This window comes from Panthera leo, chromosome A2 (assembly GCF_018350215.1).
Source record: "Panthera leo isolate Ple1 chromosome A2, P.leo_Ple1_pat1.1, whole genome shotgun sequence".
Classification (NCBI taxonomy): Eukaryota; Metazoa; Chordata; class Mammalia; order Carnivora; family Felidae; genus Panthera; species Panthera leo.
In genome coordinates, this window is record NC_056680.1 from 84,094,174 (window position 1) to 84,116,629 (window position 22,456).

General features: G+C 36.4%; 1 protein-coding gene across 1 annotated transcript in view; it reads right to left on the reverse strand.

Moving 5' to 3' along the window:
* Nucleotides 1-22,456, reverse strand: part of SEMA3C (semaphorin 3C) — a 172,004-nt gene that overhangs the window by 39,803 nt on the left and 109,745 nt on the right. Inside the window, exons 11-12 of the mRNA XM_042916517.1 lie at nucleotides 20,554-20,698; nucleotides 11,372-11,594 (exon numbers count right to left, since the gene is read on the reverse strand). Coding sequence (XP_042772451.1) covers nucleotides 11,372-11,594; nucleotides 20,554-20,698 — 368 coding nt within the window. The remainder of the gene's footprint in view (nucleotides 1-11,371; nucleotides 11,595-20,553; nucleotides 20,699-22,456) is intronic.

The following is a 22,456-nucleotide window of genomic DNA, read 5'->3' on the forward strand; positions in this document are numbered from 1 at the left end:
GGAATTCATTACTCTCCAAATCTGCTTGCTGACTCTATATTCCCTTGAACAGTGAGTGAGACTTCTTTCCACCTATTGCCAAGCTACAAATCTACAAAACATTCTAAACACAGTGTTCACCCTTCCACCTTTCCCAAATCAATTTGTTATCATAAAGTCCTTACCTCTTCCAAAATATCTCTTGAACCCAGTAATCCCTCTCAACTTCCAACTTCTGACATCTGTCTTAATTTAGGCTCTCATCCTTTCTTTCCTATACTAAACAAAAGTCTCCTAACTGGCTTTCTTTTTCTGCCTGTAATGTATGCTCCACATCATTGCCGAAGTGATCTATCTAAAATGTATATAGACAGTGGCTGAACCACTCCTAGGTGACCTCTGAGGAGTCATGCCTTTGTGTATCCTCTCCCGCGGAGTACAGGTGGAATGTGTGACTTGCTTCTAACTGACAGAATAATGCTAAGTTGATAGCATGCCAATTCCATGACTATGCCACAGTATATGGAACCCCATTTTGGCCAGATGAAGGCAGACTCTGTTAATTTTGAAGCAGCAAATAACCATGACTTGAATGACCGATAAAAAGATCCATGTGGCAGTGTGGCCTCATTTCTGTATCAAAATTAAAGAACTTAATTTTTTCAAACCTCATGTGAGTTGGGAAGACACCTTGAACTCCAGAAAGTGATGCAGCCTGGCTTACGCTTTGCAGCTTTGTGAGACCTTGAGCAGAGAGTCCAGCTAAGGATTCATCTACAAAAACTGAAATAACAAACGTGTGTAGTTTTAAGCCAGTAATCTTGTGATGATTTGATATGCAGCAATAGAAAACTTTCTCAAATGTATCAGGCTTGTATCAGGCAGCCACTTCCTTCCTGAACTCTACAGATCCTTACATTATAGATCTTAACACAATACTGTCTATGAAGAGTTTACAGTGCTCTTTCCCTAGATGTTCCTTTGGCCAATTCTCTTATTTTTTTCAAGTCTTTACTCAACTCTAACCTCTCAATGAGACAAACTCGGACCACGAATCTCCTTTCCCCAGGTGTGTGTGTGTGTGTGTGTGTGTGTGTGTGTGTGTGTGTTTCATAGCAATGACCAACTTTAAACAGGTTATATAATTTGTTCATTGTGGTTAATTTTATTTCCAGTAGAATGTAAGCTCCACAAGGGCAGAGATCTTAGCCTCTTTGCTTCACTGGTACATAACAAGCACCTGTGAGAGTGCCTGCCACATAATAGGTGTCCAATAATATTTACTGAATTGGATTGAATTGTCTCCTCCACTGGCCACGAGCTCCTTCAAGGTAAGTGTTATTGCTATGTTTCCTTATATGTCATAAGCCTTGGCATGAAATAGACTCAATAAATTCTAATGAGTGAATAAATAATATCCTTGTGATGTATTACTATGTTGTTCTGTACTGGTTGAAAAGGAGCTATAGAACAAAACATATTATCATTTTGCATTAATCAGCAAAGGCTTGGACAGAGTTTTAAAACATCAGATTGATTATTTTTATTTCAGGAATTCTTAAGGGAAACATCAAATAGATTTTATTTATTTATTTATTTGAGAGAGTGAATTGGGGAGAGGGGCAGGGGGTGAGAGAGAGAAGCATAAGCAGGCTCCATGCTCAGCGTGGAGCCCAATGTGGGGCTCAATCCCACAACCCTGAGATCATGACCTGAGCTGAAATCAAGAAGAGTGGAACACTCAACAGACTGAGAAACCCAGGGGTCCCTCAAATAGTTTTATTGTAGTCTTTCAACAAAGCTAGAATTCAAAACCAAGTTATAGTACTTTCCTGTTGCTGCTATAATTAATTAGCACCAATTCTGATCTTAAAACAACAATATATTTATTACCTTAGACAAGAAGTCTAACATGGGTCTCACTGGGCTAACATCAAGGTGTCAGGAAAATTGCATGCCTCTCTGGATAGTCTAAGGATAATCCACTTTCTTGCATTTTCAGCTTCTAGGGCTCATCCAAATTCCTTGGCACATGGACCCCCTTCCTCCCCCTTCAAGGCCAGCAGGATCACATCTCTCTAACATGTCTTCCTTTGTCATATCTCCCCCCCTAATGATAGCCAGGAAAGGTCCTCTACTTTTGTGAAGTCATGTGATTAGATGGAGTACACCCAGACAATTCAGGAAAATCTCTTCATCTCAAGGTCTGAAACATTAATCCTATCTGCAAAGTCTCTTCTGCCACATAAGGTAACATATGCACACATTCCAGATACTACGATGTAACCTTTGGGGGGCTATTAGTCTACCTGACACATCAGTGAAAGAGAAAAATAAGCATACAACTAAGTAAAACATATATGACTTTAATACCACAGATTCACCTCAGAAAATCAAGTTTCACATCTTTTTGTTCCAATTTACACTATACTTCATATTCTAAAATGAAACACTTCCTTCCATTTTCTACAAAATTTGAATTTGTTGTTCAATAAACAACAACAACAACAACAACTTTAAAGGCTAACTTTCTACAGAAACCACCCCACAACTAAGAGCTAGCTATAGACCTCCTTTGGGTAATCACATAGAGAAGGCCTGGCCATGCTGAGTATAAGGCTGTGAATTCTTCTCCCAGGGACAAAAGCTGCTAAAGCTGCCTCACAGAAACTTGGCAGCACATCAAAAACAAAAACGTAGTGTGGTTATCTCTTCTTAACACACAGATGAAAGATTTTAGATCGTTTTTAGGCTAGAAAATGGACTTACATTCATATATGAGTAAAGAGTTAAATGAAGGCAACACACAGGGATGAGATTTGGCTGTAGTGGTTTTCAAGTCACCTAGGAAAACATCAGTGACTAAATGGTAAAAGAGTCAATGTTACAGAGCAAACCATCAGCATCTTTCCTGCTGAGAGACACTGTCTCCATGCATGATATTCTGAAATTCTCCAAATATATCAATTGAGTATGCACAACCCATTTAAATTAAGTAACAGAAGCATGCCAAAGAGATCTACATGTGTTTTGGTGAGTATGTAAGACATACTGAAGACAGATATAAGCCCCACTTAAAAAAAACTGAAATGAGCAAAGATTTTAGTGATACATCAAAAATTAAGGTGAAGACCTACTCCATTTTTGCAACCTCTCCTCCCCCCCCATAAAATATAACCTCCTTCATTCTTAAATATATGGTTACTTACATAAAAAGATATCAGATTCACAGTTTACGCTTGATCTTAGCCAAAAGGCCAAGAAGTGATTCAGATTCACAGTTTAAATTCCAGCTGAGTTAATTCACACACAATTCCGGTCTGTTCTAAGTCTTCTGTCACCTTTTAAGATGTGTCTTGTTCACATGTAAGACTCGGTGACAATATGTGGGTAGGCAAAAGTGAGTGAAGTGCTCAAACAAAACAATGCTGATGCTAATGCTACATGTCAGCTCATGAATAGTATCATCTTGACATTTGTGGATGAAATATTAAATTCATTGTAAAATGAGAAAGAATAAGTTAAATTACCTGAACTTCATAAGTAAAACAAAAATAATATAAAATGGTGTTGGTAAACGAGGCAGTAACTTGAAGAGAATAAATGCTCAGGATATGAAATCAGCCAGCAAGAGTTTATACTTTAGTTGTATCATATACCAAATATCTATGTGATGTTAACTCACCTGAGCTTCCATCCAAACATGATGGAGGATAAGTACAGCTCATTCAATCATTCATTTATATCTACTGAGGGGCAACTTTGAGTGATGCACTATTCTAAGTACTGAAGATACAACAGGGAATAAATCAGACAAATATCCTTGCCCCCCATGGCATCTGCATTCTCACATTTTCTCACAGAGTAGTGATAAGGGTTGGATGAGATTCTAAACAAAAGGTATGTATTATGAATAAATTTAATTAGCATCATTATAATAGTAATAAAAGATTTCAGAAAAAAGTATACTTATTTGCATAATAAGTGGAACACTAAATAAATAAATGGGTTATTCAGGCAAATTAAGAACACTATAAGTGATTTATATAATCACTATGTGAGATTGTATGCTGTCTTAAAAAAATATATCTTGAAGAGTGTCTTGAAGAAAAAAAAATTCTGCTATTTGCAATAAAAGTTTTTCAGCAATTAGCCATATATGTTTTCAAGAAGCTGTCTTTTGGAGGCATCATTTAAATGAGAACATTTATTTCTGGATTAGCAATCACTGTATGGGCTACCTTCCTTTTCTTCCTCCCTCTCTTTACATATTCCCTTTTTGCTACTCTTCTACATGATCAAGCAATCATCACACCGCGATTTATCATCTTCTCCTGTCAATTCAGCCATCATTCCACTGTGTTCCATTAGTTTTTCCTGCTGTGAAAATCCCAGTAGAATCCTTGGTAAATTCTCAGAAGTTTCCAGGTTCTGCTTTGGAAAGCAGTGAACCACAATGTTATTAAAATCCAGTGACTTATAAAGGGATTTGTTCCTCACTCCTAAGCAAAGGGGAAGTCTAGACATTATCCTCAGAGTGACATTCGTGCCCAGCTTCCAACTGATGGGAGTCATTTCTGAGCTCAAAAGCACAGCTCTAGCTATCAAATTTTACATGGAGTATTTTAGGGAGTTCTTTAAAAATCAAAATGTCTGGCTCTGTGGTTCATTAAGTGTGCCATTCCAAGAGACAGGACTGCCAAAACCGGTTCATTCCTATGAAGGTAGTTATCCTGTAATGCTGCAAGGCAAACGTATTAAGACTTTAGTCACATATGTGGCATGCACTTCAAAACTCCACGCTTTCAAAGGACTTGTGGGAGCCAACATTCCAACTTAGTACTCATCCAGTGAAACGGAAGCTAATAAGAAGCATGAAACAGTACACAGTATATAAGAATTTTGGCAGAACACCACATGTATCGACCTTACATTTAAAAATCATAATGGCATTAAATCATCCTAAACCACTAACATCCATTCACAAGAAACTATCGTGCTTTCATCAGAAATCACATGTCATTCTGATACATATATAGTGCTAAAAATATAAATTTGATCGAATGTATCTGAACTTGACCCAGACATTTAGATATTTTCATAACTCCAAAAAGAAAACAGGCAAAAATGTCTTCACTTGTGCAATATAGTCAGCTTTGAACAAATGGCCTGGATGTAAGCAGTAGGTGGCAAAGTTAAAATAGAAATGTTAATCCTATAAGAGCCCTTGCCGGCTGTTTTACAGCCTTTCTTAAAGATTAAGAAAAAGGTGGGGGGGTGGGGGGGAGCCGGTAAAGATCATAAAAATACCCACATCACTAATTCTAAGAACTAATACACAGCACAAAACAAAACAAAACAAAACAACAAACCACAACAAAACAAAGATGCTACAAAACACCAACAAATACCACCAAATAAAACAAAACGTGATTTTAAGATACATTTTTTTCAACATGAGATCTTTTTTAGAGGAGTAGCAGCAGGAATGAATGGGAACAAAAGGAAACTTAGTTTCTAGTTTAAGTTTTAATAGAACAGCAGAATATTTTTTACTCAAGATAAAAGGAGAAATATTTATTTTGGGCAACATTATGAATTCCTGTATTATATCTACATATTAGAAAATAGCTCCTTTAAGAAGTCTTAATTTTTCTAAAATTATCCAACTATCAGACAAAACAAGGTCAGCAAACTTGTTCTCTAAAAGGCCAAATAACAAATATTTTAGGCTCTGTGAGCTAAACAGTCTCTGTGGCAACTACTCAACTCTGCCATTGTAGCACAAAAGCAGCCACAGACAAAATGTAAAGGAATAACTGTGGCCGTATTCTAATAAAACTTTATTCATGTACGTGGTAATCTACAAATTTTGTCATTTTCAGTGCTCATGAAATATTCTTCTTATTTTGTTTCAAACATTTAAAAATGTAAAACGACATTCTTAGCTTATGCACCATACATGCAGTGGGTCAGATTTGGTCTAGGTTGTAGTTTGCTGAACCCTAGACTAGACATTGACAATGCAAACTGTAAGAAATAAAATATGAGTAGACAAAGCTCAAATTCTTTCTTTCTTTCTTTCTTTCTTTCTTTCTTTCTTTCTTTCTTTCTTTCTTTCTTTCTCCCTTCCCCTCCCTCCCTCCCTCCCTCCCTTCCTTCCTCCCTCCCTCCCTCTCTCCCTCCTCCCCTCCCTTCCTCCCTCCCTCCCTCTCTCCCTCCTCCCCTCCCTTCCTCCCTCCCTTCCTTCCTCCCTCCCTCCCTCTCTCCCTCCTCCCCTCCCTTCCTCCCTCCCTTCCTTCCTCCCTCCCTTCCTTCCTCCCTCTGTCCCTCCCTCCCTCCTCCCCTCCCTCCCTCCCTTCCTTCCTCCCTCCCTCTTTCCCTCCTCCCCTCCCCTTCCTTCCTTCCTTCCTTCCTTCCTTCCTTCCTTCTCTTTTTGCCTCCCTCCCTCTCTTTCTTTCAGTTATTATTTTATCTGTCTGTCTGTCTTTGAATCTGACAATACACAAAATATAATGAAGTAGTTCCAGGCGAGTGGAGAGTAAGATTATCAGCCTCTCAAACTCAGCCAGTATAGTACACTATAAGGGGCTAATTGTAACTCTTACCAGGCATTGGACCCACATAACTACCATGGAGATTCTGGGAGTTACAAAATCATTCACAATATTCAAAGTGAATACAGTTACATAATATCCTATTTTCATTCCAGTTAACTGTCATGTAAGTTTTAAGTTTTTTTGTTTTTTTGTTTTTTTTTTTTTTTAATGGCATCTTCTTTGACAGCTAATGTCTTCATTGAATTCCTCTGAATTTTCCATAACGGTAAAGAGAAAAGGAAGCCACGAGAAAAACTTGCCTCTGGCAGTATTTGCAATATTATTATTTACTTATAACTGATGAAAAGCTCTCCGGTGATTAGGGAGTTGGCAACACCATGACATCTTATCTCCTTCCTAAGATATTTAGATACACAAGGTAAGAAATCCTTGGGAGCAGTGACCTGTAATTCTCCCAAGTTCCATTTCAGAAAAGGTTATTCTGTTCACTTTTAGTAGCAAACAAGCACTGAGGACTCTTTTGAAGAAGTTTTGCCAGCGATCCAAAAACTACCTGGGCAACAAATATTTCTATACCAATATACTGGCTGTTAGAGTTTCAGGTAAATTGGAATCACTGCTTCTAAATTACAGTGCAGATTGATTGGACCATGGGGACAAGATCCAATGGTTAAGTGAGTTATCATCTCTTCAGAAAGATGCTGTCGGCAGAGGTACTATCATAGCATGTACTCTCCTGTTGGAGGAGAGTCTTTCAGAGACTCATGTGGCTTTGTAAGGAATCATTAGGGAAGCGTCTCAGTACAATTAAAAACATATCCCTAAACACTGTTTTTCAAAATGACACAAATGTTTAAATACCAACATAAAAAGTCTATGTAAAAGTGCCAGATACTTATGTAGTAAGGAAAGCCAAAGAATTTGTGCAAAAGTATGTTTTTTACTGCCTTCTATCTGAATAAACTGCTACACAGTTTATAAAGACTTGAAAATTCCATCCATTAAATCTACATATTTTATGCAGACTTTCATGAGAAAACAACCCAACTGTGACATCAGAGTCCACTTTTAACACAAGTTCCAAAAGAAAAAAAAAAAGAAAACATTTTTTATGAGTGATATAAGATATTAGGGAGAAGAAGGACTCTAAAATTTACCACTTCACTCAAGGAATTTTTTTTTTAAATGCAAACTCCATGTTAGATGATTGAGCCAAGGCTAAAAGCAACTCTTCAAAGTCCTCCACATGGAGGTTACATCTTTGGAGAACACAGCTTATATGCAAATGAAGAATAACTTTTGCAAATAGTTATGAATTCACTTCATTATATGAGTAGCAATGTATTTAGTCATGATATTCAATTCATCTTGACAAATATTTATTGAGCTTACCACTGTGATATGCCTAGAGAGATTACATATCAAGGACAAACAGAACCTTGAAAGGAATGTGTGGTAAGAATACAAATATGGGAGACTTGATTAAAAGTCTGAGAGTTTGAGAGTCTTAGAAGTGGGTAAGTTGAGTTTGAAGCATGATGTTTGAAATGTTAAGGAGTTATACAATCTGTGTTCTCTAAAAGTAAGATGTAAATCAACAACACAGGTGTTGGTGGGGATGTGGAAATAAAGGAACATGTGATGCACTATTGGTGAGAATGTAAACTGGAAGAAAACGGTGTGGAGTTTCCTCAAAAATTTGAAAATAGAACTACCCTATGAACCAGCAACTGCACTACAGGATATTTACCTAAAGAATACAAAAACACTAATTCAAAAGGATACATGCACCCCTATGTTTATAGCAGCATTATTTGCAATAGCCAAGATATGGAAGCAGCCCAAGTGTCTATCAAGTGATGAATGTATTTGCATACACACACACACACACACACACACACACACACACACGATGGAATATTACTCAGCTATAAAAAAGAATGACACTTTGCTATTTGCAACAATGTGGAGCTAGAGAGTATAATGCTAAACAAAATAAGTCAGACCGAGAAAGATGAATACCATATGACTTCACTCATATGTGGACTTTAAGAAACAAAACAAAAAAAGCAAAGAAAACTAGAGACAGAGTCAAAGCAAGAAACAGAATTTTAATTATAGAAAACAATCTTATGGTTACCAGAGGGGAGGTGAGCAAGGGGATGGGTGAAATAGGTGATGGGGCTTAATGAGTATACTTGCTGTGATGAGCACAGGGTGATGAATGGAGGTGCTGAATCCTTATATTGTACACCTGAAACTTTAACACTGCATGTTAACTAACTGGAATTAAATACTTTAAAAAAAATTAAAAAAAATAATAAAATAAAATACAAAAAGAAAAAAATAAGATGGGGTGCCTGGGTGGCTCAGTCGGTTAAGCGTCCGACTTCGGCTCAGGTCATGATCTCACGGTCTGTGAGTTCGAGCCCCACGTCGGGCTCTGTGCTGACAGCTCAGAGCCTGGAGCCTGCTTCAGATTCTGTGTCTTCCTCTCTCTCTGACCCTCCCCCATTAATGCTCTGTCTCTCTCTGTCTCAAAAATAAATAAAACATTAAAAAATTTTTTTAAAAAGATGTAAATGCAAATATTGAGCTCTGGAAATGGCAATGACTAGAGATATACATTTGGGATTTGTTTGTACATAATGGAAAATTAAAAGTACATGAATAAATGAGATGGCCAAAGAATATGTAAAAAGAAGAGGACTGTGGACAGAGCCTTCGGGAATACCTATGCTCACCAGCCGGAGGAAGCTAGGCTAATGAAGGAAATAGAACTGCCAGGGAAAGAAGGGAGGTATATTACTTGTAGCCGAAGCAGCAGGTAAAGAGAGATTCTGCAATACCACGTGACGCGAAGAGAAAAGGGAAGCACTTCATTGGTTTAAGGTCATTGGATTTTCTTATGAGGACACTGAACACCTTGACACAATCGGCAGAACAGCAGGGATGGCAACAGGTGGAGGTGTTGTCTAGTTTTGTATCCTGGTGTAAGGTTTCCAAGCCAAAGATATAGTAGAGAATGAAATGAACAAATAAAGCGAATAAGTGATAAAGAAAGGTCCTGGAGATAGCAGGAAAGGATAAAATTGAGAACACTGAAGAATGATTCATCTGGGAAGGAAGGATTATTTCTCAGGCAAGCAAAGCGAGGATCAGTAAAAACACAGATATGTCCAGGTGTGAAGCAGGATGCCAAATAGTACATGTCAGCAGATTCTTGCCCTCAGACCAATACAAACTGAAATTACATGAGACTAAAAGATTCAGATCTGGGTTTTAAGTGTAAGAACAAAGTAAGAACTTCATAAGAAAGGCACACTTTGAAAGTATTATTTAGCTAGGAAAAAATATCCACATCTTAAACTGATTGAAGCCTGAAAGCTCAGAATACATATTGCACAACTGCATATCTGTTTTTTAAAAAAAATGTTTAGTTATTTATTTTTGAGAAAGAGAGAGAAAGAGAGCAGAGGAGGGGCAGAGAGAAAGGGAGAGACAGAGAATCCCAAGCAGACTCCATGCTGTCAGCACAGAGTCTGACACAGGGCTTAAATTGACAAACCGTGAGTCATGACCTGAGCTAAAATCAGCAGTTGTGTACTTAACAGACTGAGCTACCCAGGCACCCCCGCACCACAGCACATCTTATAAATCAGGTTTACAGACACATTTTAGATCTATTTCTGAAACTAGTAGAGAAATTACCTAATTTCATGAAGTAGCTCTGATATTATAGGTAAAGAGATTTCATCACTTCCTGCAAGGTAGTCAGGAATGTTTGAAAGATGTTAATTACTGCCTGTCAAACTAGTTTTTTTCTCTAGAGTAGTGGTTCTCAAACTTTAGTGTATATCAAGTTACCTGGAGGGCTTGTTAAAACACAGACGCTGGGTCTTATCCCTAGAGTTCTTGGACTAGAGCCTGAAACTGTATTTCTAACAAGTTCTTGGGTTATACTGATTTTGTTGGTCTGCGGACCACATTTTGAGAACTCCTGCTACAAGGTCAGCCATTCCACATTCGTGTAGGTCTACAAACAAGAGTATTTTTCACTCAACTAGTCTATTAAAGTAAATTGGCAAACTACAATTGTGAATGCATTAAAATACTACCATTAAAATACATATTAAAATACTACCATTTAAAAAAAACTATATTTGTTATTAAATTCACTTTTAAATGTTATCTAGAACCATCTACCATTATCATTATCACTGGAAAATGACTCTGTGTATTTATTAAAAAGTTGCAGGGGTGCCTGGGTGGCTCTGCTGGTTAAGCATCTGACTTTGGCCCAGGTTGTGATCTTGCAGTTCATGGGTTCGAGTCCCCCAATGGGCTCTGCACTGGTAGTGTGGAGCCTGCTTGGGACTCTCTCTCTCTCTCTCTCTCTCTCTCACTCTCTCTCTCTCTTTCTTCTCCTCCTCCAGTTGTGCTCTCTCTCTCTCTCGAAATAAATAAATTAAAAAAAATTTTTTTAAAAGTTGCAGAATTTGGTTCAGTTGAGAGAAACACTAACCCATGCTTAAAAGTCTTCCCATACTTTCATTCAGCTCATAATTATTATATTTCACTATAATATGTGCCAGGGACTCTTCTAGGTGCTTTACATATATTATTCCACTAGTTACTCATAATAAGCCTATACAGTAATTTGTTTTATTAACTCCATTTTACAGATGTGGTAACAGGCATTGAGACATTAAATACCTCAGTGAGAATCAGACAGAAATACCATTGGAGTCTCTCTGATTCCAATATTATGGTCCTGACCTATTATGCTCTTTGACTACACATTAAAGTATAGTTTGAGCTCAAATACTTACCTGTTCCGAGAAACAGGACGTGGTATCTACCATCAGCAGCATTCACTCGATCCACAGCTATCTTTGTGTACTTATAGTCAGTACCTATACGAACAATCAGAGGTCTTCTGTGGATTGGGTAGATAGAATTGTACATGAGAGGATGGTTCCGAATAAAAGTGACAACGTCATCTGGGAACTCCTTAGTGGTCCGCATATTGGGCGTAAATGCTCCTCCTGGGCACTAATAAAATATTTTAAAAAGAACCAAATTAGTAAATAGTTACTTCCTTTTAGTAATAACCAAAAGACCTCCACTTTTCAAAATATTTAGAAGCTCAAGTTGTTGTAAGCACAGATCCTCTTTGACTTACAATTATGGGTTTAAATTCTGACAAACCCATCATAAATTGAAAATACTGTAATTTAAAAATGTATTTGATACACTTAACCTGCCAAACATCATAGCTTAGCTGAGCTCACCTTAAACGTGCTCAGAACACATATATTACCCTGCAATTAGAGACAATCAAGTAACACAAAGCTTGTTTATACTAAAGTGTTGAATAGCTCATGTAATTTTTTGACTGAACTAAGAGTGAAACACAGAATGGCTGTAAGTGTATGGGTTGTTGACCTTTGTGATCACAAGACTGGGGGTTGCCGCTCGCTGCCCTACCCAGCATCCAGAGAGGAGAAATCACTAGCCTGGGAAAAGATCAAAATTAAGTATTCAAATTACAGCTTCTGCTGAACTTGTATTGTTTCTGCATCATTGTAAAGTCAAAAAACCGTAAGATGAACCATCATATTTGCTACTCATTGAGGAGAAAACAACATGGCTATATATACAACTATCTATAGCAAATGAATTAAAAAAGTGTACAATTTGACCACTTGAACAAGGCTAAGTCCACTTATCCTACTCCGTTTGTTTTTGGAGAGCAGTTGATGCCATTTTATATATAACTTTTTACGCTTCCCATCTGTCACTTTTCTATTCCTATTCTTGCCAGTGACAGTGTTGTTAGGGGTGGGGGGGCACACTTGTGGATATAATCTAGTACTATCACTGGCTAAAACAGGTTATCATTATCAGATTCAATCAGAATTGAATTCAATACAAGAGTTTTATTCCATATGGTTCTTTCCTCCCCAAAGAGGGATCTCTGAAGTCAGAACTTGGATTGGATGTGGAAAATGAGAACTGATAATTCCCTTCTAGAAAAGATTGCTACGACTTCCATTAATCTTTGAATAAAATTCCCATCCCTTAGCATGGTCTCTAAGCTCCTATATGTCTGGCTTTCATCTACCATTCCCAAAGTACCTCTTGCTCTTCTTCAGTCTCAAGCACGCTCCCGCTCCAGAACTTTGACACTGGCTATACCCATTTGGAACGCTCTTCTCCCTATAACTCCATTCTGAACCTCATTCAGTTCTCAGTTCAAAAGTTACTTCTTTAAAGGTAACACATATAAAAATAGTTCCCCATCTCCATCTCTACTTTCTATCTCCTTAACCAGCTTTATTTTTCTTCACAGCTCTACTTACCTAACTGTATATTATATATTTGTTGTTTGTATGTCTATTGTTTGTTTCTCCCTCTGGAATGTAAGGTATGTATTGACCTGAACTGGGTATATTTTGTTCACCGTTTCACTCTCAGAGCTACAACACAGCTGATAAAGAGTAGATATTCAACAAAGAGCAGTTTATTGAGAGAATTACTCTATTACATCTGGCATTCAATTTTGGTGCAGGGGCTGTATGAAACAAGAGCTTCAGTTCTGGCCAGGAGAGGAAAGATTCAGAGCATCAAGGTCAAAGAGGCAGCTAGACAGCAATAATAACTGAAAAGGGACTGCTGGACAGCTTTAGCAGTTCTGGAAAGAGCGCATGACAAGGGCTTCTGGGGAGAAGATTCCATTTATAGGGTATCTGAGGCCAAGCTCAGGGGCAGGCTGGGAGCTTCTGAAGCTTGGAACTCAAACTTATCCACTAATAGGATCCAAGTGTTAAGTTATATAAGCAAAGCTGTTAGTATAATCTTTAACACATACAAACATTATTTGTGTAACCCTATTAAATAAATACCTGTCAATATTTCTACTTTTAGAAACAAAAAAATATTTAGTCATATTTTCTTGAAAAAGACCATTTCTTTTCTAGTTTTCATTTATCCCCTTTAGAGAGGTACAAGGTAAAAAGAAATCAACAAAGCAAACTTTCTGATCAATAGCAAATCTATGGCAAACAGTAGGATGGAATGGGTCAGTAACATACTGGAAAGTTATACCTTTTCTTTTTTTTTTAATTTTTTTTATTTAATGTTTTTATTTATTTTTGGGACAGAGAGAAACAGAGCATGAGCAGGGGAGGGGCACAGAGAGGGGGAGACACAGAATCTGAAATGGGTTCCAGGCTCTGAGCTGTCAGCACAGAGCTCGACGCGGGGCTCGAACTCACGGACTGTGAGATCATGACCTGAGCTGAAGTCAGAGGCTTAACTGACTGAGCCACCCACGTGCCCCAAGTTATACCTTTTCAAGAGTGGCAATGAACACTCATTTCTAGCTGATTGCTCCTATGCAGGAATACATCCTGGTGTGGCCAGATTTCAACAGAAGATAGAAATGTGGAATTTTATGTGAAATCTGCCAAAATTTTAATGTTAATTCAATATAAAAAGAGAAAAAATAACTTTAGGGGTCCCCCAAAACATGGTGATCTCTAGGTTAAACCCTTGCAACAACTTTCCCACAATGTTAGTGCCTCTGGACCAGCATCCTTGGGCAGACTCACATTTGCAAATAACTCTCAGCAAATTATAATGTTGCCTCACTCATTTAGACTCTATCATACTGAATGCAATTTTTTGACTCACTTTGACCAGTTAACGTTACTAGAACTTTTTACAGGACCAGTAAATATAGCTCTTTTTTTATAGAAAGGCACAAGGAGCAATTAATTGACTTCAGTAAGGAGAGATAATGAGACAAATAATAAAACTAAGCCTCCCCGTTCATAATCCCATTAAGTAGACTTTCATCTGGGGCTCATGTGCTTTTCTTTTAGGAAAAAGCATTATATTTAAATATACATGTTTATAAGTTGCCCACAAAAAAGACCAAATGAGGACAAAGAATTTCATTTGAGGGTATTCTAAACTGATGCATATGTTCCATACTTCTGAAAAGCGTAGAATTATGGGTGTTTTCTACCCTCATTCCACACACAAAGTGGAAAAAGGGAAATACATTGCTCACTGAATGAAAAAATGGAAAGACCAAATGTACGGGCAATTCAAATAGTTCCAGTTCCTCATAAAACACCACTAATTATGGTTTGCTAAGCTGAGATGTCTCTTTAAATATTTGCAAACATTCTCATTTGTAGGTTCCAGAAAGATCCAAAGTTAGCATATATTACTGACCAATTTATATAATTTCCAGTTAACAATTTTCATGTGTGATAAGGTGATTAAATTATAAGTGTCTGGTTTCTTGGCCTTATTTAATTGAAATTCGGTTAAAATTATGTTTCAGGTGCTCAAAACTGTAGTAACCCAAATAAATCAACTCACAACTCTAATCAGTTATTTTATATTCATTCAAATGTCCCCTATCTGGGACTTTTGTTTTATAGTCACAATGAACTTCTTGCTTAGAAACAAGTGTTTCCTGGTAGGCTTTTATTTTCGAAATTACCAAAGAATTCTTTTTGACAATAATTATTTTTTTTCATTGATTCGTGGCACAAACTTTACAGATAAGACACAGGGTGAGTGAGAACAATGGTGACAAGAACAAAAATGGATGACCCTTTGCAGGTTCTGTATCTGGACTTGCAAGTTTGCTCAGTGTAACATTACCAAATACAAATAAGATGCAACTAACTTATCCCTTGCTTTGTGATATGAGAAAGCATATGTACTAAAATCTCAAGATAAATATAACATCCACGTACTACCATAAAACAAAGCCTCTGTCCACAAATGAGGCTGGTGTCCCCCTCTTTAGAAAGCTGATTTAGCTCTGCAAATTTTCATTAAGTAGTTTGGGTTAAACCTCAAGTTGTTTTTCTCCAGTTCTAGCATTCTGTTTATCAAGCAGTGACAGGCACTCCTTTTTTGAGTAAAGACATTTTAAGTATTTTGATTACTAAAGTGCTGGGTGAAATGCTGGGAACAATAACAATGCCATGTTAAGGACGTATCAGCAATTGTCATCCTCACCTAATTTGTTTCCTATTTTTAGGTATTCTTGATGTCTTCCATTCTCTGATGCTCCTCACAAAGCACACCCATGATCCTAGTTTTCAATATTAATATATTGAATAGAATATCTCCATTCTTTGAACACATTCTTTGAATTTTTAATTGGGGGGGGAGGGGCATAAATGGAGAGGGAGAGAGGGAATCCCAAGCAGGTTCTGCACTATAAGCATGGAGTCCGACACGGGGCTCAATCTCATGAACTGGGAGATCATGACCTGAGCCAAAATCAAGAGTCCAACACTTAACCGACTAATTTTATTCACCTTTTAGTCAAAAAGCATTTTGATGTGCCCAGTAGGAGACATAAGAATAAGAAGCTACCATTATCTTCTAGAAAGAAGTATTCTAGTAAGGAAGATGGTATATTCAAAGCAAAATAACAATTAAGTCATATAATAATAATTTAAGACAAAATAAATAACAAATGTTGGTTTGTGATCAGTTGTCATATATGTTTAAGAGCAAATATATTTTAAATGAATTCAGAATAGTAGAGAACTTAAGGGTTTCAGGGTTGGTGAAAGGTTTAAAGATAGGATAAAAATGTTGGAATATTTAAGGAACTGTAATTCCTGAGGCACTGCTGGGTCATATAGCACAAAGTAGAAGAAGGCAGTAGGAGTTGAGATTAAAGACTGGAAAATAAAGGCAAAACTAGTCAGAGAAGGAGAGACTGACATGGTCAAGAGGAACTTGACCTAACACTTGAAAGATGAGTGATATATGGATAAATACATGGACATTTGGCATTCCAGAATCTGGGTTAGTTTCTGGCATTGATCTCTGAAACTTGTATTCTGAGAGAAAGTGATCCCCTTGCTGAAACCCTTGGTAGTCTAGACCCTTTATGTGAAGCCTAAAGAATTACATAGTTGAAGACTTGTACTTTTATGCACCAGTTGGTCCTCATCCTATTTGCATTTATCCTCGATTGCCGACAAGACTGCTCTGCTCCTGTCCTATTAGCTCATACAGAGCTTCTAGAAGGACTTATTAATTTCTATCTTTGCCTTATAATGTAAGCTGAAACATCCTTCCTTCCTAACCTAAATTATCCAAATCCAACTGCCTTCAGGGCCAGTTCAGTCTCTTATTGTTTATATGCCTTCTCTAGAGAAGGCTATCCCATGGCAGTCTTTCTGTCCTCTGGACTTCAATAATATTTATTGTCTATTTTATTCATGTGTCTTGAATAATGATATGAAACAACATATAATGAATTTTTCATGTCTATATGCCTTATATATTTTATTGTAAACTTTCTTCACAGTGTTTTAAACATCCTTGAAGAATAGAAATATTTCTAATGTAAGAACCATGAAAAGATGCATGGAATCAACACAAGTGCCAGCAATAAAGTTCTTTTTTCTTGCCAACACTAACTAGGTGGGTCATGAAGTTTCTGTGTTCTTTTGCTGCACCAGGTACCAGACCTGTAAAGCACAATGATTAAAGCAGATGGTTCTGGTCCACTTATAAACAGATATTAAAACAGAACACTTTTATTAGGTTCTGCTTAACACGATAGCATAAGCGAAAACAATTTTCTACAGAAGCTTTATACACGTTGCAACAGAATAATGTAATATGTTAGCTCAGCCACAGAGAGAATCTGCAGTCTTTGGCTGCCCTTTGCAACATACCAAAGGTGTCTTGTTTCTTCCACAAACTTGAATCACTTATGGAAAAACATTATGACACAATTGGCAGGATTCTTCCCACTGACTTGTGCTTGCTAGTTGGGGCAGTTTGCTAACATAGCTATCCACCCTGCTTTAAAAGAATCACCTACAAGGAACATTAGAATGAGGGTATACAATGTCTGCCCCTGTCATTTCTTTAAGAATTCAGTCATGTATTTATGAGGTTGACCTGGCAACTGAACTACTGTGTAGGAAAATAAAATACAGCAATGACAGTTGATTCTTCATTGGGAGGTCTTCAGAAGCAACATTTTTAACCCGAGAGAAGAGGGAATGCTTTGGGTCACTTGGCTGTAGGTCTTCTGGCTACATCAGTGGGATATTAAACCCTGGAAGCCCAGGGAAGAGACAGACACTGGCCACTCTGAGTCACACAGCTGAGACTTCATGGTGTGTTGTTCAGTGAAGGGTGGAGGGACTAAATCTGGGAGGTTTGCTTTTCCAGAAGGAGTTCCAGAGGTCTTCCTCCACCCTGCCTCTTTTACTCCCTAAGGATCACTCATCTGACAATTTTTTTATTTAAGGGAGCTGCTCCGGTCTCAACACCAGATGTAAGAAACCACATTATAGAAACATGTCTCAAGTACCGACTACTCCCTTTATTTCACGGAGTCAGCTCCAGATGTGTGTTACTAAGCCCTGGCTTATACCACACTGCTTTACAACAGAAAAAACATGCTTATTCTTAGCAGCTTGGAAAGAGTGAAAAGTGGGACTGTTAGCAGAATTTTCTAATTTAGCATTGGCTTACTTTGTTTCAATAAAAGGGGTTTATCTATTCCCACATTTTATGTAGAATAATTGCTATTCAACATGAATGGTTTTCTCACTATGATTCCTGAGAGTCCTTTTGAGCTGCCATTCCGGTGAAGTCTGACAAGGGTTGGGAACAGAAGTGGCTTTTCTTCAGGAAAAACAAAACAAAACCCTCACTTGTAATAGTCATCAATTTCCATACTGTAACTACTCTCACCATGCTAATCTCAAGTTACTACTGGGAATCCCTACTTGAGACAAGGCAAGGTGTACACAATCTGTTCTGTAAACTGGATATAGAGTAGCTCCGACCCAAACTCATTGAGGCTCTGGGGCCTCAGACCTGATTCAATTAGCATGGCTCTCTTTTATCAATCTTATTGGTTTATCTGAGAAATGTCTCTTGAGGATATACTTGGAGGAAAGTAGAAGTTTTTGAGTTCACAAACCACCCGTTCCTTGACTAATCCCACATGTGTGTTGCAAAAAAGAATAATTAATGGAAGCATATTCTATCACAGCCTCCCGTTAATTTTCTGTATTAAGATGAAGGAACGAGTTGGTCAACTTCAAATAGCAAGTAATCCTCAAAACCAACATTTATCTCTGAATAGGTTATCAGTGAGTCCCCTGGAAATGAATGAAGGGCACTGAATGAAATAATGAGAGCCATGAGTTATAATGGAATTTGAAAGTGGTTCAGCTCCCCCTTCTGTTGTATAATCTCTGCTCCTTACCCAACCCACCTCAAGTTGAGATACCCTGAGATTGATACATCTGTTGATATTTTCCTTGTGTTATACAAAATCATTAAGTACTTTTTCCACTTTCTGTTGAGCTATGGGCACCAAAGAAAGATCATTTAAAAGGGGATAGATTGTGAATTGTATAATAGGACTTCATCCCCAGCCATGATTAAGTGTGGCTCTTCAAAATTTAATTGTTTCACAGGTAAGGAGCAATGATGATAATCTTTTAATTAAAAGTTAATTATTCCTATAAACCACACATTTAAGATGATGAAAAATAAAGGACTGAATAATACTTCGCAAATAAATTCTAAGAATAACACAAAAAATAAATTACCAATTAACAAATAGTTATGTGGGATGAATATCTAAAAGCATATTGGCAGAGGGAACTTCATAACTAAGGAAAAAGGAAAAAGAAAAATTTTAAGAAAATAATATTCTAACAACCATCTTTTGATTATTTTCCATAAAATCATTCTTCTCTACTCACATCCACCTTATTTTATAATTATAACCATACTGTGAAACTGAAAATATAAGAAAATTATATTCCCTATGAAAGTCCATTGAAAATCATATTCCTCTTGATTGTTTCCTCTCAGTGTACCATGTGACATTTTATAGAAACAAAAAACTAATCAATATTCTAGAATTCAATAAAGCATTGTAATGTGCCAAATGAAAAATAAATAGTAGGACTGTGATCGTTGTAGTGCTGGAAAAAGTTCAATTCCAATTGGTCAGTGCACTGTCTGCAGCTGGAAAGGTTAGTTTTCAACATACTCCTTAATACTTCTGGTATTACAAAACATGGATATACCTGTATACCTCAAAACTGTAGAGTTTACAAATATTTTACTGAACTAGAATATCACTTTCATCGTGTTTATTTATACATACTATTTCTTTCTTTGAGAAATATACAACATATAATTTTTAAATATATCCCTTACAATGGAAAGATCTACGTATGATTTATCTGTAACTTAATTCTCATATGGTTATTCCTTTATTAAGATAGGTAACATTCCTTAATATTAGGAAGGGCTGTGTGAAAAGCATTAAAATTCTTTCAGGATGCCGCCAAAATGTTAATAATTTCCAAACTATGGCTTTATGACAATAAAATTAGGAAAATATCTCTGCCATGTCTAACATATCCAGTTGCCTTCAAATCTAAAAGAGATTTTATTAGCAATAGCACTTAGAAAAATTTGTGGAGAGTGCTATACTATACCATATTTGTAAAATACCAAATCTGAGAACCCATAACCTGAAAAATTACAATAAGTGAATCAGTAAGTCAGTAAATATATATATATTTATATATATATATTGCATATATATGTATATCAATGCAATATATATATGTATGTGTATATATACATATATATATATATATTTTTTTTAATGTGTATTTATTTTTGAGAGACAGAGACAGAGCATGAGCTGGAGAGGGGCAGAGAGAGAGGAGACAAAGAATCTGAAGCAGGCTCCAGGCTCTGAGCTGTCAGCACAGAGCCCGATGCAGTGCTTGAACCCATGAACTGTGGGATCATGACCTGAGCTGAAGTCAGACGCTCAACTGACTGAGCCACCCAGGCTCCCTTCGATTATATTTAATAAACATCAACATGATATCATATCCTGGTAAGTTATATATATATGTTTTTTAAAAAGCAAAATAACAAAGAAATTTTGCTAGATACTTACAGTTCCAGGGCGAGGATACGGAATTCTACCCTGATAGGAGATCAGCTGATGATTGGGCCCTTCTTTATGGGCAAAAGGCCCATTAAACACAGTCTGTATATCAGATAAATGATACACACACACTGCTGATCCTTTAAAAACTGAGCTAAAAAAAGAAACAGAAAGAGATCCATTTTCTTATTTTTTTTAACTTCTAAATACAATTTAAAAAAACAGATGGCAAGGTTTGTGATGAAGAGTTGATAATTCATCATGGAAAAGTTGAACATTACAGTACACACTGTAAAGCTAAAAGATCTTCTCTCCTATTTTGAAATAAGCCATTGGTACATAAAGCATTAAAACATTTAATCCATTTCATGGAGGCAGTAGACAATAATAAGTTATAGAAGAGTTCTCAATGTTTCCAAAATATAGGACAAGTCAAAGAGTTTCTAACTAGTTTATCTTAACAACAAAAAATAAATTCATGATTTATTCAAAAATATGAATTTGAATTCTAAGTCACTGTCAATAAAATCTATCATAATTTAACTGAAAGAAATAAATCTCATTAAGAGAAAACTGTATTTCTTTGTCTTAAGATTATTTTAACGTGAGAATGTTCTCACATTTATCCTAAAGAGTAGTCAGAGAGTCTAAGTTGTCATAATTTATGTATTTTCCTTGTTAATGACAAAAAAAAGAAAAACAAAAACAGTAAAGTCTAAAAAAAGTTCATTACATTAACGCCAATATAATCTCAGAGAATGTGTTTGGATCCTTACTAAAAACTATTTCTGTTGTCACTAAGGCAGATTGACTGAAACAAACATTTCTCTGACTTACATATATCTCTTAAATTAGATGCCTAAGGGAAAACTTAGATGCCCATTGAAAAAAACAAGATATGTTATTAATCATTAGCACTGCTGCTCAGAAATGACAATTATGAATTTTTCAAAAGACTATTGGTGTTGGGGAAAACAAAAACTGTAGAAATATTTTTTTGAAACAAACATTTTCTTCTGAAGAATCTGGTTCTTTTCACTTTGTTCACTTATTTCTGAGTTAACTCAAGACCATTTTCTCTTTTAGAACACGAGTTAAACTGTTCATCCTGTAGGACATATTTTTACATATTTTATAGGGCAAATGTAAATATGACATATAATCAATATCTTTGTGATTTTATTTTTCCTTGAATGGACCATTACAGTTTACAATTATGCTGTGCTTGCCCTGCTAAAGAAGAATGCTAAAATCGTCAAATTTTTGTTTTTTGGTTGGTTTTCTAATAAAAGGCACAGATTACATTCTGCATTGGCCCTGCTATCGCTCGGGTACTGTGCTGCCTTCTGAGTAACATTCTCAGTGTAAAATAATTAAACACAAATATATCTAGGAAAAGGTGAGAAGACGGCAAGTTGTCTTGAAGTATATGAAAATTAGGATTGGACATCCCAGAGAAGTTAGAAGACATTAAACCTATTTTCCAGTATATGAAATACTGCCATATGGGACATGAAAACTAGTGCACTATTTTATTAGTTTCCAGTCATCATTTTAGATTGCTCCAGAAGTAAAACTTATTTTAGTAGAAATACCAAAAGTTTTAGGTGAATCATGGATCTTCAAACTACTTCCTTATAACAAAATATCTTATATACTTTATTCCTACATTATAATTCATATTTTCCTTTCTTTGAGAAAAATAGCATATAATCATTATAAATACTCTGTACAAAACCATTTTGAAAGTATTAGTTCAGCTTGAATATATTTTGGTCACCAGGCAAAAGTAATAAAACAGGATGGTTATATCCTGAATGCTTTGTAAAATTAAAAACTGAAAAGAATGTTTTGTAATGATTACTGTCATTTAGTGAAGTTTATTGTTTAACACATAAGCTGTAATTGTTTA